Genomic DNA, 20289 nt, shown 5'->3' on the forward strand with positions numbered 1-20289 from the left:
GGAGGAAAGAGGGCATCATGACGCCCACCCAACGTGAACCTCATGCTCCTCCATGCCTGGCTGGGCTTTCAGAAGCAATGCCTGAAAGCTTATAAAATGAACCCTTGATGTAGGCATTCACTAAGAGATGGTTTCTAAGGCACTATAACCATGGGTCACTGTCTGCTACTGCAACAAACGCCTTCTCCCTTCTTCACCTCTGGTTTCTAGGGAGTCATTGGTACCAGCTCCAGTCAGAGCACACAGCCCACGTGTCTCTGCCCACTCACTTCTTTATGGTAAATGCCTTTGCCTTGATGAAATGCTCTTGAAGCTTTTCCATGTAAAGTTCTCTTTTGCTTTTCTGTTTAATGCTCAAAACACTGCTTCCTCTCTGGCTACTGTTCCGGGTGCTTGTGCTACCTAGAAAGAGCAGGAAAAGGAGAGAGGTCAGAGACTTGAGGGTTAACAGTGGATCTGTCAACAAGTCAACAGAACTCAGTTTGGGCGTAGAGCCCTGGCTTTCTCGTGACCCAGAGGATGCAGGGCACCGATGGCTTTAAGACTGACTACTGAGTGTTCAAGGAGCAGACTCCAATGCTGACCTGAGGCTGGGAGAGATCTGCGGGTTCATACCCAGTGGCTTTCCCCTGCATGGTTCAGTAGCATTTGTTCAGGAAGAAACACAGAGGGGAATAGCTTTATTTGTGCTCACTAGTGTTCTAGGTCTCAGATTTTCCAGATGGGGGTGCATGACTCAGACTTATTCTCATATTCTCATTGCTCCAACTGGAAAACCAGTATGACTTGGTCTCCCAGTATCTGCTCCAAAAGCAGGTTCTGAAGACAAATGCCTGAGTCCTGGAGAAGTATCACACGTGAGCCCATAACTACAAAAGCCCAATTGCTTCCAAATAGCAACTTTTGGATCACACTCAACGTTTAGTAAGAAATTAAAAACTAGCTTAGGAAATAATTAGACAACTTTGTTGTAAGTCTCCAACTGAAGCTGATCCTTGTGGCACATGCTTGTAATTATAGCTATTTGGGAGGTGGAAGCTGGAGGATTTGAATGTTCAAGGCCCACCTATGCTACAGAGTGCAAAGCCAGCCTGTAAAATGAAGGGAGACATAGCTCAGGGTAAAAACTAGTAAGACAGAAATGGGTAGGGCTAGAGCCCGGTGGTAGTGCATTTGCCTAGTATACAAATGTGTGAGAGAGTCTGGGTTCAGTCCCCAGTAGCCCCTCCCAAATGTCCGTTGGTAAAATCTAAATCCATTTTCAAAATCTGTTATGATTTATATCCCACCCAGCAGAGGTTTCATATATTATGAATGAATTATCATGGGTCTTACATTGTTACACATTAGCCTGTGTGCTGGCTGCCTCCTCTATTACCTGAAACCCTGGTCCCTGGATGGGAAGCTACAGAGCTAAAACAGGACCTGCACTTGGGTCTGTCTGATGCTAGAGGATGTTCCTTCATATTACAGTATCTTCAACTGATAGCACCCAACCACTCCCCTTCCCAGATGCAGAGACACGGGAGAAATAAGACTGCCCGGGGCTTATTTCAGCCTAAAGGCCATATAATGGATACCTCTTTTGGACCTGTTTGAAGAGAAGCTGGACTGTGGGGAGATCTGGGTGCTGCTGCAGGAACGTTTTCTCCGGACGGCCCCTGGCTGCTCTGGGAAGGTCACATGCACAGACTCCACAGAAGCAGCCAGGTTGATGGACTTCAGTGAATCTGAGGAGCCTCTTCTGCCGTGATCAAGGGACAGCTCGTCATCAGACTCCTCCTTGTCCGTGCCACTGTCAACGATGTCGTCCTCGTCCCATAAGCCGTGACACTGAGAAGCAGAGAAGGTGACAGCTGAGGCTAGCAGCTCAGGTGGGCCAACTGGCTTTCTTATAGTGTCGATTCTAACATTCAGCCCCTTGAAACTGGAAATCCAAGGGAGGCGTATCTAAGGAAGCTCGTGCAGAATTGTGTGAGCGTCCTAGGAGAGTGGAGATGGTTGTTGGTGAAAAGAGTTTGTGTAATTAACTAAGACAAGGTAGGGATAGTTAGGATAGATAGTAAGGATGAAATGATAGCCTCTTGATTTGTTAGAACCTTCTAGAACTTATTAGCGTGCTCACTAGAAATAGCCGTGGCCCACTTATTATCCACAGGTGAACCCAATCTTAGCATTCCACATTACAAGTGTCTCTACTTTGTAGAATGATTCTGTCTGTCTCCCAGTCACTTGGTTTACTCAAGACTCAGAGCAAAACTGCAAAAATTCTATGCGAAATTTGCTGACCAGGTGTAGAGCAAAGACTCTCTGGCATCTACCGGAGATCTGATTTCTGCTGTAAGAAAATGAGAAGAATGTACAGATCTGGAGTCTGAGATGCCCTTGGTCTTGCTGGAGGGAGACCCTGTTTGGATCACACATGAACTGTATGTAGTGTGGTTCCACTTGTGTGTGAAGAACTCCAGGGAGCTCCTCCCCTGAGCCCCAGATGCTCTGTTTCTATGCGTATTCCTAGAGCCTTGGTCTGTTCTCCCTGTGAGTCATCAATAAGGCATCAAAAATTCTGAGCCTAGTAGTACATGCCTGTCACCCTATAATTATAATTATAATTCCTATAATTCAGGAGGCTGAGGCAGGAGGATCACAACTTTGGTAACAGCCTGGGCTACATAGTGAGTTCTAGGCCAGGTTTGGATGCTGAGCTAGGCCCAGGAAACATTAAAAAAATGAAAACAAAAACAAACAGAAAAGCAAAGTTCCAAGTTTTATTCTACACAGGATCTGATAAGGACTGATAAAGGCATGATTTGATTAAATAAATTTTAAATTTAAAATATTTTGGCAAAGGGAGCAGGGCAGCAATAGAGAAGAGCCAGACTGCTACAAGCACAGCGGCTCTGAAATGGAAGCTGTAGAGTTCTTTCTATAGTTATGGTGGATTGGCCTGCTTCTGCTACTAGAGTTTCTGCCTACAACTTGTAGTGTGTGAGAAGAAAAACACTCACGCAGCTGCTGAAAGAAAGGCAGCAGACAGGAACAAATGCAGAGACCCACAGACAGACACTATGCTCGAGGAAGACCTTGGAACGCACAGGTCAATGAGATGTCTCCACCAAATCCCTCCTCTTAGAGCCCAGGGACTCTGCAGAAGAGGAGTTAGGAGGAGTGGGGGAAGCAGGGGAGACAGAGGACACTGGGGTGACCAGACTCTCTAAAATAACTGAGCAAGGTGCATATGAGCTCACAGAGACCGAAGCAACGATCATGGCACCCACATGGGTCTGCACCACTGCATATAGGTTATGGCCTTCAGTTTAGATTTTTATAGGACTTCTGCGTGTGGGGGTGAATGGGTCTGATTCTTGTGCATTCACTTGAGACTCTCTTATTTTTCTGTTGGCTTGCCTTGTCCAACTTCAATGTGATGGTTTTCACTAAATCTTACATTTTATTTTGCTATGTTTTGTTATTCTCTCTTAGAAGTCTGTTCTTTTCTAATGAGAGATAGGAAGGAAGTGGGTGCAATGGGAGAGTAAGTGGGGGAATAACTGGAAGGGGTAGAGGGTGGAAAACGGCTTTCCGATTATATTGTATGAGAAGAATCTATGTTCAATAAAAGGGAATATATATGTATACATACATATATTATGTACACATACATACACATGTATATTATATATATGTATACACACACGTGTGTGTGTGTGTATGCGAGGGGTGTATGTATCTAAAAGAAAAGGGTAGGAGTGAGTGTGCCTGGGATTTGTTGCCCTGTAGAGATCTTCCTCAGACCATGGGGCCAACAGCTTCCTCAATGGTGAGATTTTTATAGGCACAGTAGTCTACAGCTCGCCATGGGAAGCCTCTTCCTCACGGCTGTAGCTTCACAAGAGACTGCCTGGTGAAGGCAGTATCACTAGAAGATGGGCAGGGGTTGAAACGGGGAAGAGAGACGAGGCGTTGTCTCTGAGTGTTCTCGGATGCTCTGACTCAGACTAGTGCTGAAGCGATACCGCGTCTCCTTCAAGCGATGCTCAGCAAATGCTGGTAAACGCTCAACCCTGCCATCGGCCCCACTGCCAACACTGATCCCAGTGCCCAGCATCTTCACTACTGTTGCAGACAAAACTGACCAACATGGGGGTAACGAGTTGTTAACACTTAGGTACCTTCAGAATAGAGCGATGGAAGAACAGAGCCAGCAGCTGAATGAGGTCATAAAGAACATAGCCCTCTTTCTTCTCCACGCCTATGATGTTTGGGGGAAAGTAGGGCTTGTCCTTGTTCAATTCCAAGTCCTTATTCCAAGGAAAGAAGCCGAACTGGAAGAAATATTTTACTACGATCGCCACCTACATATGGATAATAGAAATAAAAAGTCATTCCTTCCGGGACTAGCAATGCCTGAGAAAGAGTGGAGTAAGAATTAAGAAAACATGCCTGCTGCACAGTTTTAGCGGTGTGTAATTATTATATAAGATGACCCTAAAGCAATTGGGTTTAAAGTGTCAGTAGTATGTTTCTCTTTTCCAGAATAAGAGAAACACTGTGTTATTAAAAGTATCACCTGTAGTGAAGTAAAGCCAATGGATCACTCCTGCTGCAGCCTGAATGACTGATAATTTTCTGTTTTTGAAGAGGTAATTTTTATGTTGCATTAATTATACATTTAATTATCCAGCTATTCAAATAAGGAAGTCAGGGCAAACTTAAATATGAATATATTTATATATTATATAAGGCTTTAGTTTGTGAATTTTTCTGGAATACCGTGCACTTGTGGGGAGCTGGTGAGGCTTTGTTTATTTTGGTGTTGAGAGGCCTGAAGCCTGGCCTACTGTTGTGTAGGTAGACATTATTTTCCTTTTCCTTTTCTTCTTCTTGTTTTTAGAGGCAGAATTTTAGCCCCTAAACTCCAAAGAAACCCTGAATTTATTTTCCAGGTGTCCCTCAGCGTGCTGTGATTACAGGCACCGGCCACCACACCTGGTGTTTATGGTGCTGAGGATAGAACCAGAGCTTTTGTGTGCTAGGCAAGCTCTCCTCAGCTCCACACCGGGAGGGTCCGATGCACACAGCGTTCGCTTTCCCCCACTGTATCCCCTTCCACAGTCATCTCCGAACTACGGAAACAAGGAGGATTTGCTCCCTACTTGTTTCGTCTAGCTCTTGTTTAGCCTAGCTCTTGGGTTTCTGAACACAGCTCAAATTATACAGGGAAGGAATGTCAACCGGATTTCTCAATTTACTCTGAGAGAGAAAATTAAAAAACCCAACTTAAGCAACAACAACAACGCACACACACACACACTCACACAGAGTTGTTTTTTTTTTTTTATAGCCAATAGAAAGTCTTTACTCCACTGGTGGGTTCTGCTAAACTACTGGCTTGCACAAATACTCCTCTTGCAGCTGCAGACTGAGATAAAAGCAAGAATATTATTTAACATGCAAACCATGTATTTAAGAACAAGTCGCTTGGAAACTCTCCCACAGAGTGGGGCTGGGTGCTGCGGGTATGGCACCCTCTCCCTTAGGAGAGTCATCTATGTCCTGGAGGCATGTGATGGAAGTGATACTCAGGAATGATCGTTTTGGCAAGACTGTGGGGCCAAGTAGAGGAATAGACATGAACTTATTCGTGGCTCTCTCTCTCTCTCTCTCTTTCTCTCTCTGTCTCTTCTCTCTCTGTCTCTCTCTGTCTCTCTCTTTCTCTCTTTGTCTCTCTCTCTCTCCTCCCCCCTCTCCCTCTCTCTCTCTTAAATCAAGGATATGACATACATACTATCAATACTTAATCCACATAGTTTTGAGATCATTTGCTACAATGATTATTTATAAACCCACAGTAGTTCTAGACTGAAACAGTGCATCTTTCATGAGCACTGTACTATAAACATCAACCACATTGCTCTTCAGAGTGAACTTTCCCTTCTGAGTCAGGAAGTCCCTTTGTCTTCAGCTGAAGAAGCCTGGGAATACCTGCTGTGAGCCTCACCTCCCCACCACAGGGCACAGTTTGTAGGAGATTTGGCAGTCTTCTGTATTTCACAGGAAATGGGGCAAACAAGGCCCTAGGTCTGCTCAAGGAGGGGCTCCTCATCCCCAACGTGTCCTCCTGTCATTTAGATTTTCCAGGGTTTGTGCTGGGATGCAGGGAAAGTGACTCTAGGTTTAAAGATGGAAAACATGCGGTGCTCCATTAGACCGCACTCAAGGTGCTTTGCTGTGAGTTTAATTCTGAGTCTATGCTTTGGCTACTCCACTCGATTTGGCAAAAGACAGCTACAGCGGCAGTAGTGACATTGGTTAATATCACAGGTCTCCAGCAATTTTGTAGCCTTTGGTCAATTACTGAATCCCACTTCAGCTGTCTCCTTGTGTGTTTTAATCGGGAACGACACTGGAACCTACCTTGTGTAAGGTGTGAGGCCTGAACAGGTGTATAAAATTGCCAGTACCGGGTCACTACCGCTGATAACAATCACTAGTCTAAGTAGGCCATGCAACAGACCGGCCTACCTCAGTATAGACGATGGCCATCATCCAGAACCGCCGGCTGGGCCTGGGGACCGACAGCATGGCCCAGAGGAAGATCAAGATGGGCAGCAGGAGGGTGATGATGGAAGCAGAGATCATGTGATTGAGGATGATTACGAAATAGCACACCATTTCTGAGCGGGCTACCAGGGTGTTGTACATGGCGTAGAAAAGCAGCAAGAACCGGGGCTGGTCCACATAGAATTTCTCGGATTCTTCAAGCTCATCATCATGGAACATCCTGTTAAAAATAAGCACAATTGGACCCCTGTCTGCGCCTTTTCCAAATCAATGACTTGCATTTATGATGATCTCTTTGTGTTGTGTGTCTACACATGCCTCCTCTGTGTATGCTTATCTATCTGAGAATAAGAAAACAGCTTCATACAGGCTGATCATTCTTGTCTAAAGCACTTGGGAAGTGTCTGAGATGTTGAGGGCCTTCCTATCTTGGACTACTAAATTACATAATGAAAACTTCTTGGATATTGAAATCAAGTTTCAACATGCAGTTAATCTATGCCTTATATATACCATATCCATACAGACTGATGATCATTTTACAGAATATTTTCCAATGGTTTTATGTATGCACAAAGATTAACGGCACAAATTCATCTATCTCCTGTCCTACGTGGATGCTTTTTGAGCTCTTTTGGATTTCAGAGCATCTTGGGTTTTCAAATTAGGGATTCTAAACCTGTCTGAGACCTTATAGAAAGAGGTACAAACACAAATGTCACTGGATTCTTCTGGCTGAGTCAGTCACTCAGTCTCAGTATTGTCCCAGGATTGTATGTTTGCCTTCTATGTCTAGGGCTTCGTGCATACATGACTTGAGTACGCATGTGTGTGATGGTTCCTTCTGTGGTTCCTTCTCTTACTTGTTCATCAGCAGCTCGCTGGCTGTCAGCTCATGAGTCAGGGGCGGTAAGATACTCGACTCCAGCTTGTCTGTACGGCTGTCATCGGGGCTGACCACCATGTGGTTCTTGGCCCCGGAGTCATCTTGGGAGGCAAAGGACAGATGCTCAAAGCTGACAGCCTTGCTGTAGGAGGGCGGGGCCTCCACATCCCCATCATCTGTGGAGAACTGAGGCAACTCCTCGTCCGGAGTGAGGCTGACCTCCTCTACCCCTGCCTCATACTCTGCCACATACTCCTTGTCCTCCGTGTCCCGGAGCTCAGACTCCAGACCCTCTACCACCTCCTCCTCAGCTTCAGCTTCCACCTCCTCAATGGTTTCTGTTGTCCCTTGGCGTGAATACAGCATGGTGCACTGTGTGGGCTCGCTGTTAGGACAGAAAATGGGCAAGAGGGTTCGTCTTAGCGTTTATACCAGCATGGAACCTGTCCCACTCCTTATGACATTGCCTCAGAGCTCCCAAGTAAAAACCTCAAGCATGTGAGAAAGGGAAACGCCACCCTTCTGTGAATCCCATCCGCTTTGCTCCTTCCAGAAATTCACTCCCGCTCGGCGGAAACTGCAAGCAGTAGCCTTCCAGCTGCGAGAGTGGACAGTGAGCATTGCACCCTTGCCAAACCGCAGCAAGTGACACGCCTTGCAAGGAGCAACCCAGTCTATGCATAGAAGTGTTCAACACAGGATCAGTATCCACAGCCATGAGCTCCAGGTTCATTTCCCAATCAGCACACGTTTAGCAGAGCATACCTACCACCATCACTCCTTAAAAGAAGAGAGCATATGGGAAGGAGAAGCCATGCTTGATTGTTTCCTAGGTGCTTGACCAAGACAGAGCCTACTTTCAGTCCTGCACAAGGGACCTGCCCAGGCCCACTGAGGATGACAGAGTCCATCAGATACGGTCGCCTGAACTCAACAAGCACATGCTTTATAAATCCCCCTTCTTTAATGCTGATCTCTTCCTGCTTTTCTCATCCTTGGCCTCTTTCTTCTCGGGATAAGCATGTTTCCCACCGAGTCCTTACCTTCTCCCCTGTTCTCAGACATTTCTCTCGTGAGTTCTTGGTCTTGCACATGGGGCCACCTTTTACTGTCTCTTCCTTCTCAGCTGCCTTGCTTTGTCTCGAGCTTTTTTTTTTTTACTTTTACATGCGAACAACTTTCTCTCCCTCTCTATCTCTCTTCCTTCCTTCCTTCCTTCCTTCCTTCCTTCCTTCCTTCCTTCCATTCTTCCTGCGGTTCCCTCACAACCATTCCCCTGTTTTCTTCTGTTTCTCCCCATGCTGGCTGCCCTGTGTCTTTCCTCTAGTGTTCCTCATCTTATTTCTAGGTTTTCCCTTACCTTCCCTGGCAAACCCATGCAAGAAAGGTTAGAAGAGAAAACAAAGCAGCCATATCGAATTCATCGCTTGCTGAAACCCAGAGCATGCCTTTTCTTAACCATGCGGCTCCTGAAGAGGAGACAGATGTTTGGAATCTGCTGGATGCGGGAGGATAGTGTATCAGATTCTGAAATACACACTGCTGTCTCACTGGCATACGTGAGCAAGTAGGTTCCGCAAACACAGATTCTCAAATGCAAGATACCAGTGTAGGCATGCCAACGAGCAACGAATGGATTGTTGGCACACCTGTGGCACCTTGTAACTGAAGATGCTGGATGACCATGCAGGCACTAAACATGCTCAGGACTTTGGTTCTGAGTTTGTCACCCCCGCCACCCTGCAGAAGGCTCTGAGAGTGATAACCCTCACCAAAGTTGCTAAGGCTTATCTCAGTAACAAAGCGCCTCCTAGAAAGCCACTGGATTGAGCAACACCCCAGGGAATGTTCAGGTCATGGGCGTCAGATAAACATTAGGTCTAACTTCCAGCATGGTCATTAAATGATGTCAAGCATCGTCTCCAAGGTTTAGGGTCGGTCACCTCAGGGACTCAGAGATGAGTGTGTCTTCAGGGCTCTTTAGAGTAGAAGGATGCAACAAGCTCATGCCTGAGAGAAGATGCTCAGAAAACAAAACATGTTGCCTGAGTCAGGCCCCTGTGGACAGCACCACAGGGTCAACATGTTCAACAGCCAGCAAAAGAAAGACACCGCCTCTGCTGACCACCAGGGGGCAGAATGGAGTTGCCTTTGGCTTGGGTTATTTTCATGCCAGGATAAACACAGTATAGTTAGGGTCCCTGGTAACAACACTAAGATTTGTTGGGGGGGGGGGAGGTTTTGCAGTTCTATGCAGATAATTTCTAGCTGAATGTTGCTTTCTGGTAGGATTTAAAAAGAAAACTTAAGCCCAGAATAATCCTTTCCAAACAAGGTAGATGGTAGTCAATAAAGATGTACGTTTCTACATAATGTTCTTTTCAAAAGTCAATGGTAAAATACATTCAATTTTCCTGGTTAAATATACATGCCAAATATAGACATATTTATTTTACATTAACTGAAAATGGCTATATTTGACAGATTTTCCTAATATATACTGATACACATATCAAAAGATATCTTTAAAAATGAAAAGTGAAAACTACTTGAGAAATGGAGGACAACATTTCCAATCAGGGTTTTTAATCAATCCCTAACAGACAAAACGAAGGGACATAGTTTAGTTCATAGAGCGTTGTCTTGGAAACAATTATGTCACAGAAAGTGCTATGGTATGCATTTAGTCATGCAAATTCTTAAAAATCAAAGAAAAAGAAAAGAAAAATGGCATTCATCTCATGAACTCATATGTGCAATGGCATTCACGGGGAGGGGGCGTAGGTTATGGAACGAAGCATGCACAAGTTAAGCACCTTGATCCTACACTGCCACTGTCAGCTGATGAGGAGGACATGTCCATGCTGAACATTTTACGGAGCCTAGGCCGAGCGCGCTCGCTTGTTTTAGGAACAGGGTCTTGTCCATCTAAATCATCAAGGGTGGACTGCCTTGAGATCAGCAGGGTTGCTTCAGTGTAGCAGCTAACAGCGCAAACAGTTACAGAAACACAGAGTTAAAACCCAGTGGGGCACCAAGTCACACAGGGGCAGCTGACCCCCACACCGCCATGCGGCAACCACACACAACAGCACCACGGACGGGATGGCCGCGGCAGCAGGGGGTGGGGGTTGGAGGGTTGGGGGTGGGGCGAGGAGGGGGCGAGGAGGGGGCGGAGGAGCGGAGTCTCCAGGGCAGGGAAGGACCTGTTCGGCAGGATGGCAGGATGAATAAACAGAAGAAACTGGAGTTGAAACAAAAATTTACTGGCTAGGGATAAACTCCCAAATGGCACTTTCTGGGCGAGACACGAAGCAGAATGAGGACACGGCCCAGGCATCATCTTACAACGTTCACGTCCTTGTAGCTTTGCAGTGGGTCCTTTTGTGACTGAATTAAAAATGCTTTCTTTGGAATTGTGAGCCCAAGTCCGTGGAGAGTCTCAACTCAATTGCATATGCAGGAATACCTGCATGTACAATTTGTAGGAAAGACTTTAGTTTTATAATACAACTTTCAAATTAAGAGCCGGAGACTCAGGATGCCACCACATACTGAATCTTCAGTCTCATTTGCTAAGTCATGTGGACTAAGCCAAACCAGATTCCTTGCATGTAGAAGAGACGCCGATCTCATAATGTGACTAGAAATATCAACCAAGGTAAAATCTTAAAATAGCACCCAAAACAACAAAGGAATTCTAGTAATGCCGGACATATTTTGTCGGTTAATGTTTTGTTTTTTACTCATTTTTATTAAAGATCATGCTTCAAGTTTGGGTGGGCGTCCCAAGGGAGAGAACCCATTGACTAAATTCCTCATTTCCTGGTACTCCAAGGAACGGCCATGGTGGAACAGAACTGAGATGCCTCCTCAGAAGGGGCGCAGCAGCTTCTCGGGTGGCAGATTTCAAACCACAGCCACCCCTTTATAGGAACAATCCTCAGGAAGCAGTTAACACCGTTTGCAGCAACAAAAGCAATGATAAGTCACACACCCGATCTTACGAGGAACTCTTAGAAATTAGCTCGCCACCTGACCCTGGATTTAAAGGATTTACAGCAAAGGAAATCTGCTTATGTTTGCTAAGTTCCCATTCTGATTCCATCTCATGTTGTCTTATGTGAAAAAAAATGTGACTTGGGTGTTGGGAAACATGATGTAAAGGGAACAGACCACACCATGGTTATGTTTCCTGGAGGAGGGCAGCAAAAGACGCAGGTATCTGAGGACTCTCCTGGGTGACACGCTACCCTTCCCTGGTGCAGGGGTCCCCAGAAACTTTAAATGGGTGTGAATTTCTATTCACACACTGGGAGTGTTGCTCAGCCACTGTGAAGGGCAAATTTGTGGGTTCATGGACTTCTCACAAAGTAAACCTAGCCTCTCTTCTTAGTTCATATTAAAAATGAAAATCAAAATACATCACAGACTATTAATGATTCTGATTTCTCATTCAGTACTGATTGACAGTTTTATAATTTTGCAAATATTTTAATATTGTTTTCTTAAAACGTGGTCTGTAAGTGTGATGTCTGATGACTCCCAATTTCTCATTCTGGTCTTGGTTTTCTATTTAGGTCATATTTAAAGGCAGGTGCTTAGTCAAAAAAATATTACAAGTCACATTAAGAGACAAAATATCTTGATGAAAGAAAAATGAAAAGATACAATAAGTTATATATTGTATGTGCATATAATTATGTTCTTCACTGTGTGGGTGGGAGTAATTGCAACTGGATATGAGTGTGACTTTGGCACAAGTAAATCAGATTTTCCTGAAACTCTTTTTGGAATCAAAAGCAATAAAAATATAGTTTGTATTCCATGCAGATTCGTAGAGCAGTGTGGTCTGGAGCTGAGGAACACTTGTAAGTGTTATGAAAAGCAGCTGCTGGAAGGATGGGTGGACAGTACGCCATCTGGAAACGTCTCTAGAGAATCCCGGGGTTCTCACCTCAGTATTCTCCTTATTCTATGGCTCCTATGATCTTTTTTTCAAATGGTTGTTTGGTTATCATTTGGTTCTAAATCTGGTGTATTTGGAAACGAAGATTCTTTTATACTCACCGTCATGCTCCCCTGCACAGGAAGCAGCATTAGCAACACTGAGCGTGTCCAGGGCATCCAGACATGCCTACCTCTCCACCCCGCCTCTGCCAGACTGCACACATCTGCACACTGGTGCACATCTGCCCTGCAGTCTTCACGTAGTATCATCATCACTGTCACTATTATGGCGGTCGGGACTGAACCTAGTGTCCTGCACGACACCGACCTATGTTGCATTACTAAACCACGTCTTCAATCTGCTCTTCCCTGATGAAGGGAGGAGTTACTGTGAGCTGGACTGAAATAGGGAAGTACTTAAGAAGAATGGGGATAAAATGGATTTTGATTCATGGCATAGAAATTAACTAGAATGATTGTATTTAAATGCTTTGATCTCTAGACATAGAGAGACTTGCTGGAACATGTTGACGAAGAGGATTTATAGCTTCTCCCCAGGACAGAACTTAGGGTTTCCAAATTGTCTAAGTGAACTATAAAATAAACAGCGAGCTTGTGCTTCACTAAAACCTATGACAGAAGAGGAGCAAAGCTCCCCTCCCACGAAGACTGTGGGACGGTCTCACAGGACACACGGTGCTAGGAACGGATTGAAAGTTGTCGCTGACATTTCTTCTCTGTAGCTGCTGCTATGACTAATGGTTTCAGAAATCAATGTCTGAGAAAAGTGCATATGTGTGGGCAGAAAGAGAACGGAAAATGAATTTTACTACTATGGCACTTTGTCTCCTAACAATTATTGTATTCTGGAATTAAAAGGCATCTGAAGCCCCATTTCAATTAGGAAATAAATGGTTGACCTTGAAGCCCTAAGAGGACTCTGGCCCAAATAGTTCCTCTTTTCATGAAAATCACATTAGCTAAATATTTGTGACGTTACAGCTTAAAAATAATTGGAGTATCCCCATCTTAAGGAAAATAGAATCTTTTTATTATTCCTGAAGACCCTAAGGAGTATCTGTTTGGAAAGAGACGAAGGACTACATCCATGAACAGCTTTATCTACACAAAATCAATATAGGCAAATGCATACATATGTACATAGTTAAATTAAGCAATCTATTTTAAAACTTGAGTTTTTACATATTTGCATATGCATATATAATGTGTGTGTATGTCTGTGTGTGTGTGTGTGTGTGTGTGTGAGTGTGTGTGTAAATAAAAACAGATTCTTTTTCCATACTAGTAGATTTGGATCTGTGTCAAAGGCAAATATGGTGACTTGCTGTATTTGAGTTTTCTTTAATTGGCCAACTCAAAGACAATAATTCAGCAACAGATAAGAAGCTATATTCAAAGTAAGAAATTCTCTAATCACTTCTCTTCAATGAGTACAATTCTGAATTTCAGGACTTGTTTGTTTGTTTGTTTGTTTTAATCTCCGATACCAGTGATTAAGCCCTGGGCCTTGGAAGGGCTTGATGTGTAAATGGCCAACTGAGCTACATCCTCGGTCCCTTTGATATTTAGTTTCTATTTTTGAGTTTGCTATTGGTAAAGTAATACCCTTTCTACTCTCTTTTATCCAGCATGACATGTAGTTAGTATCTATGAAGGAAAACTATGGTTGGTAGCCACTGTGCCCGTGGGTGCGTCTGGGACCACCTAGAAGGTCTACTATGCTTCCTCAGCGGGCAGAAGAGGCAAGAACTGTGTTACAGAGCCTTTTCAGACGACACTTCTCAGGGATGACTTTTATGTCTGTTTGTTCTAGAATTGAGCTCAGGTCCTGGCCTAGAACAGGGGATGACTTTAGCTGCTAGATGATAAAATACACAGCTATCTTCAGAGATACAGTCCTTCGCCTATAAGACAGTTGCATGGCGCCGTTGACACAGTCACATGGTCCCCCTGGGTATTGTCGGTTTTCTTCCCAAGGCAGTGGTTTGGTGATTAAGCAGCCCTATACAATGGACAGCAGTGATCTAGAACCCTCTGCTGCAGAGGCTCCTGAAGCCTTTCTGGGTGGACAGTACACTTGCCGGGAAAGAAGGGAAAGACATCAAGAGGTCCAAAACCTGGGTTCTAAATATAGCATGGTGATTTTGGATCCTGGGTCTGCTCTTACAGGCTTAGATCACACTTTTAAGCCACATTGTAATTGAATTTTTTTCTTGGCAAAGTATGGATAATAAAGACACACAACATTTTATGCAATTCTAAGGGATGAATCAAAGCTGGCTACAGTATGTGCCCAGTGTACCACCACCCTTGGCATCAAGTCTCCTGCTGTTCTCCTGCAAACAGTGCACGGAAGACCTGAAACCTAGAGAAGAGGGGGAATTGTTTCTTACAGAATTGTTTCTGAAATTTCCATTCTAAACTTGAAAGTAACAATTCTGAAAAAAAAAAGAGGTCAGTGATATCAACAGAAGGTAGAAAATGCTAGAACAAAAGATAGCTCGTGGAAGGAAGTAATGGCGTAGCCCTGACACAAATAGTAAGGAGTAAAACCCAAATGTGATGAACCATTCTTATTTGCCTGGATCTTATAAACCCCTAGACTGTGCCAGGGAGGTAGATGCATGCTTCAAACTGTTCACTGCTGGTGTCTGCTTTTACCCAGTCAGCCTAGAGTAGCATACAACATTGCTGTATGGATCCGCAGGGCCTAGGATACCACCCATGTGTTTGCTTAGCTTTCACTTCACACAATCACTTCTCACGTTTGCTGGCATCTACCTCATTCACAAAAACAACCGATTGTTAAGAAAGTGAAATACCTGGAGATACTGTCATGGGAATCTAAGCTATCCATCCTGTGAGCTGCCTGGGCCCTGGAACCAGCTCCAGGGTGCTCGTCAATTGTGTCCAGTCCTGACTCTCTGGAAAGGTTCATGATGTGGTTTTGGTAGTACATGTGGATGCTTTCCCGCGTTGGAACGTTGCCCTGTGGAAAAGGGGACATCACAGTGGTTCTTACGAAAGCACTTTGTTTGGACAATGCCAACAGTTTTCAATACTGACGATTCTCAGCCCACGTGCACACCTACAGTAAGGACTGATGAGATGCAGATAATTTAGGGATTAGTGTCAGGTCTTTTATGGTCATTAGTGTTAGTCGGTATCGCCACATGCAATGGTTGATCTTCCCAGTCAACCTGACTGGATTCAGAATCACTTGACACACATCTCAGCATGTCTCCAAGGGCGTTTATAGAAAGGTTTTACTGAGGAAGGTGAGCCAGTAGTCAAGGCTGGCAACATCATTCCATGCGCTAGGATCCTGGACTGAAGAAAAAGTGGAAACAGAGGGATCCAGATACGAGGTATAGTTTTTGTTTGTTTGTTTGTTTTGTCAATTTGACACGAGATACATTCATTGGAGAGGAGGGAACCACAATTAAGAAAACGCCTCTGTACGAGGTGCTACACAAACATTGTCTTAATTGATAGGGAAGATCCTAGCTCACTGTGGGTTGCACCATCCCTGGGCTGATGGTCCTGGGTTCTAGACGAAAGCAGGCAGAGCAGGACAAAGGTTGAGTATGTCGGTAAGCTGAGCAACACCCGTCCATGGCCTCTGCATCAGCTCCTGCCTCTAGGTTCCTGCCCTGACTTCTTTGGATGATGAGCAAGCAGTGCTGTGGAAGCAGAAGCCAGATAAGCCCTTTCCTCTCCATGTTGCTTTGGTCTGGTGTTCATCACAGCAACAGTATCCTTCTCCAAGAGACCAGCTGAGTAGTCACATTTCTCTCTCCCTGTTTCCTGTCTGCGGATACAATGTGGCCTTGCCTTACTCTCCCATTGCCAAGTCTTCCCAGCCGTCACCACCATATACTGTGTCCCTTCAAGCTGTAAGACAAGCCTCCTTGCATCCCTAAATTGCTTTGGCCAGAGAGTTTACAGTAACAAAACATAAGGTAGGTAATATGCTGGTATAATTCTTACTATCTCAAAATAGTCACCTTTCCAGAAATTGGCTCAAGATTAGTAGAGAAAATTATCAAATCTGTTTTCAATTAGATTAATTTAGGCTCAGTAACTTATTTTCATTATTAATTTTTATTTTATTTTGGTATATTTTAAAAAATGTTCCCAACCCTGTTAAGGTATAATTGACAAAATTATTTGTATAAAAATACTTACCTTTAAGTACAATCTACAAATCATATGTAACTTTTGTATATTTTGTTAACTCTCTTTATATTCTAACTTTTTTTTCTGGAGTTTTCAGATCAAAATTTCCAGATAAAAATTATAATCCTTTATGGGGCACAGCAAACCTATTAACTGTGATAGGAGAGAGAAAATGAATAAACTGGGGGTTTTCTGAGGACTCCTGGTGAGTGTGTGCATGTGTGTGAGTGTGTGTGTCTGTGTGTGTGCATGGTTGTGTGAGTGCATATGCATGTGTACATGTGTGTTTGTGTTGTTTATGAGCATGGGCAAGACCTCAATGCACACAGAACAAAGGGTTATGAAACAGCTGACCAGAAAGATGGGATTTTATTTTAGAATTTTAGATAAGGTTGTCTAGTTAGGTGTCTATTGCTGTGACTAACACTGTGTCCAAAAGCAACTGGGTGGAAAGAATTTATTTAATCTTACAGTTTATAATCCATCACTAAGGGAAGCCAAGCGGTGGCTAAAGACTGGAACCTGGAGGCAACAATTGAAGCAGAGACCGTGGAGGAGCGCTTCTTACTGGCTTGCTCGCCATGGTCTCTCTAGTCTTCTTTCTTATACCACCTAGAATCATCTACGCTGAAGTGGTGTCACACTTGGTGTGCTGTGCTGTGGCCCTCCCACATCAATCATTAATCAAGAAGATGCTGCACTGACTTGCCTACTGGAATTCTGATGGAGGCATTTTCTCACTTGACGTTCCTCTTCCCAAATGGCTCTAGCTTATGCCAAGTTGGGGGTGGGGGAACAAAACATAACAGACAGCAAGAACAACAAAACAACTAACCAGGACACAGGCTGACTATTTGGAATCCAAATGCTCCCATGTCTGAATTCCCGTGAATGCTGACATGATGCCAACGGGTGGGAAATTCTACACAAGCACTCCTGAACAGTTGCCGTTAAAAGCCAAGTGCACTCGAAATGGTCGAGGAAGTTACTGTCAGGCCATGTAGATGATGAAATCGAAGTAAAACTTCATGCTCATGTTTGTGTTCCCTCCCCAAGGTGTTTCATTATGTAAGTGAAAATATTTCCACATCCAAAACCAAAATTGGAAACTTGAAACTTCTCTTGCCTCATGCATTTTGGGCTGGGATGTACAGCCCACGGGGACTTGGCAGCTCTTTGAAAGTAGCAAGCAGTAAAAGGAATTACCTTCTTAATCTCTCGGGTCAGCATGCACCTTTCAATCCTCAGAACTGTGGATATATCAATGTGTTCCCTCGAGATGGAGTTGAGCCAAGTGGTGAAACTATCCACCGTGGCCAGGAATAGGACCCAGGTGAACTTCAGAATATTAAATATCCTCTTGATGATATTATCTAGGCAGAAGAAGCACAACACAGGTTAAAGGGTCTGGAACACTACCACACTACCAAGGGCTGTGTTGTGACTCTGTGGGGTAGACCACACCCAGCCCTGGATTTTGCCGGATGCCTCTCATGTGTACTGGACTCCTTATACTTAGAGAAGGAGGGGGACCGAGGCCCGAGCACCGTAGTGTAGTCTCTATACATGCAATGGAAGAACTAAGCCAGACTGAGGCAGGATCTTTCATGTCGGCCATAAAAGACCCTCAGGGGCTAACAGAACTCCTCAAAATATCACGTTCCATGGATGGTCAAATCCCTTACACATATGCATCTCTGACTACACTCTCTGTATAGAATCTTCACACACCCCTTTTCATAGTTTGAGTCATCTCTTTATCACTTCTACTAGGTACCCAATACGATAGTGGTTGCTACACTGCATTATTTAGGAAGACAGAGAAAAGGCCTATATACACTCAGTACAAATGAAATCCCCCCCCCAAAACATTTTGGTAAATGTTGGGAGCACTGAGACCCCAGATCCTGAATTTCTTGTAAACAACTTGTTTTCCCCTGATCTGAGTGCCTACAGCTGCTCTGAGCACGAGACCTTCAGGAGTTTCTGATGGCAGGAGAGTGGTTTCTGGTGGGTTTGGCTGGGGCATGGCTATCTCTATATAATCTGCCCCTGAACACAACAAGGGGGGCATTCTTGGGGCTTTGGTATCAATGTTAAAAGGTCCGTGTGTGTGTTGGTCTGTCTCTGCGTCTGTATTCTCAACCTCCAGCCCCCTTTCCTGAAGCTGGCGAACTGGGTAATAACGCACACAGCACAGACACAGGGGCGCCGTGCACGGCAGGTAAACACTTGGATGAATCTGAGGCTGTGAAGCCTACACATCTAGAAGTCTTACTGTAAGAAGTTTAGTAAGCAGTAGAGATTGCAATTCAAAGATTTCACCTAGGATTAACTCAAGAATGGAGATGGCCTGTGCCTGTCTCATGAGGCCCTTTAAGGCTTTTCTACAAGTGTCTGAGGGATTGTTGGTGAAACCTGTTTACTGTCTGTGCACTTATACTTCAGCCAAACTATATTATCTTTTGCGAAGCTCGCTCCACAGGCTGCGTGTGCTCATGTGTTACTGATCCATCTTCCTAAGACAATCAGATGGGATTGTATGTCAACAACAGAAATCTGTACGTGGACTCCATCATCTGTGGTCAGTAGAAGCCCTGGGATGGCTAATGTGAGTTTTGTCCAGGACTGCAGCTGTGACTAGAAACCAGGGAGGGCTGTCACGCAGCAGCTCAGCTCAGATCCAGTGGTGTTTGAAATGGTGATAGCATGCACGCACATCTCTCGACACTCCGGAGAGGCTGCAGTTAAAGGCATTCTTTGAATACTCAGAAAGACTGGAGGAGCTTTTACAACTGGTGAGCTCACCCTCTGGGACATCACTCAGCTTTTAAAAAGAAGGAAAATTCGTAACAACGTGGATGACCACAGAGGACATCGTGTTACACTGAATAAGCCAGGTGTGGAAAAACACACCCCAGATGATATCGCTGACACTTGGAGCCCAAACTCAGGATACTCACAGAAACGGAGAGCAGAGCCATGGTACATGGCCAAGGAAGGGAAAGACTGAGAAGTGGGTTGAGGCAAGCTTGCAGTTACACGGGAGCCTTATATCTAGAGATCCTCAGAGACAGGCGGTTATTAGCAATTCTGTACTATGCTGGGATTTGCCAACAAGTAGACCTAAGGCTCTCTAACTGTGGTGGGGAGGTGGACAGGCAGGTTTATCTGCTGCCTATAGCAGTCACTTTGCTACGCACAGGTGCAACGTAAACCATGTATTATATGCATCTTACTAAACGCAGTGAGGGAGAAGCTAAACAGAAGGACTAGATCATCCTGTCTGTCTGTCTTAATCACGTATGTAAGCTGATGGTCACCCAATCACGTGCCAGCCCCACAGGCCTCTGTCTACTGTGCTCAGAGTGAGTACCCAATGGCCCGCCTTTGCTCCCCACTAATCCCCTCTCTGAGTTGAAGCCACAGTGTGAACCAAAGCTTGGCTTTATGATGAGGACCAGAACGGCTCTAAGTGGCCTAGGAAGAAGGGTAAGCTTACGTCTAGTAAAGTTTAGCTCTTTTTTAAGGGTCAGACAAGAAATGGAGCCTCCAAGTGAAGGCCATACCTGATGGGGTGTGAGGGGAGGGGGTGGCAGAGAGCCACAAGTAAGGACCAGGTGGGGCCAGAATCTCCATCACTGATGTTCCCATGGAACCATTTCCTGCCTATGCAGCTACTTCCTCCT

The 20289-nt window shown here is 44.6% G+C and overlaps 1 protein-coding gene across 1 annotated transcript in view; it reads right to left on the bottom strand.

Moving 5' to 3' along the window:
* Piezo2 (piezo type mechanosensitive ion channel component 2) overlaps window positions 1–20289 on the bottom strand; it is a 354156-nt gene that overhangs the window by 18495 nt on the left and 315372 nt on the right. The window contains exons 37-44 of the mRNA XM_026783664.1: window positions 17807–17973; window positions 15244–15410; window positions 10267–10434; window positions 7428–7835; window positions 6526–6784; window positions 4173–4355; window positions 1581–1833; window positions 270–402 (exon numbers count right to left, since the gene is read on the bottom strand). Coding sequence (XP_026639465.1) covers window positions 270–402; window positions 1581–1833; window positions 4173–4355; window positions 6526–6784; window positions 7428–7835; window positions 10267–10434; window positions 15244–15410; window positions 17807–17973 — 1738 coding nt within the window. The remainder of the gene's footprint in view (window positions 1–269; window positions 403–1580; window positions 1834–4172; window positions 4356–6525; window positions 6785–7427; window positions 7836–10266; window positions 10435–15243; window positions 15411–17806; window positions 17974–20289) is intronic.

The sequence above is a fragment of the Microtus ochrogaster genome, chromosome 18, assembly GCF_000317375.1.
Source record: "Microtus ochrogaster isolate Prairie Vole_2 chromosome 18, MicOch1.0, whole genome shotgun sequence".
Taxonomy (NCBI): domain Eukaryota; kingdom Metazoa; phylum Chordata; class Mammalia; order Rodentia; family Cricetidae; genus Microtus; species Microtus ochrogaster.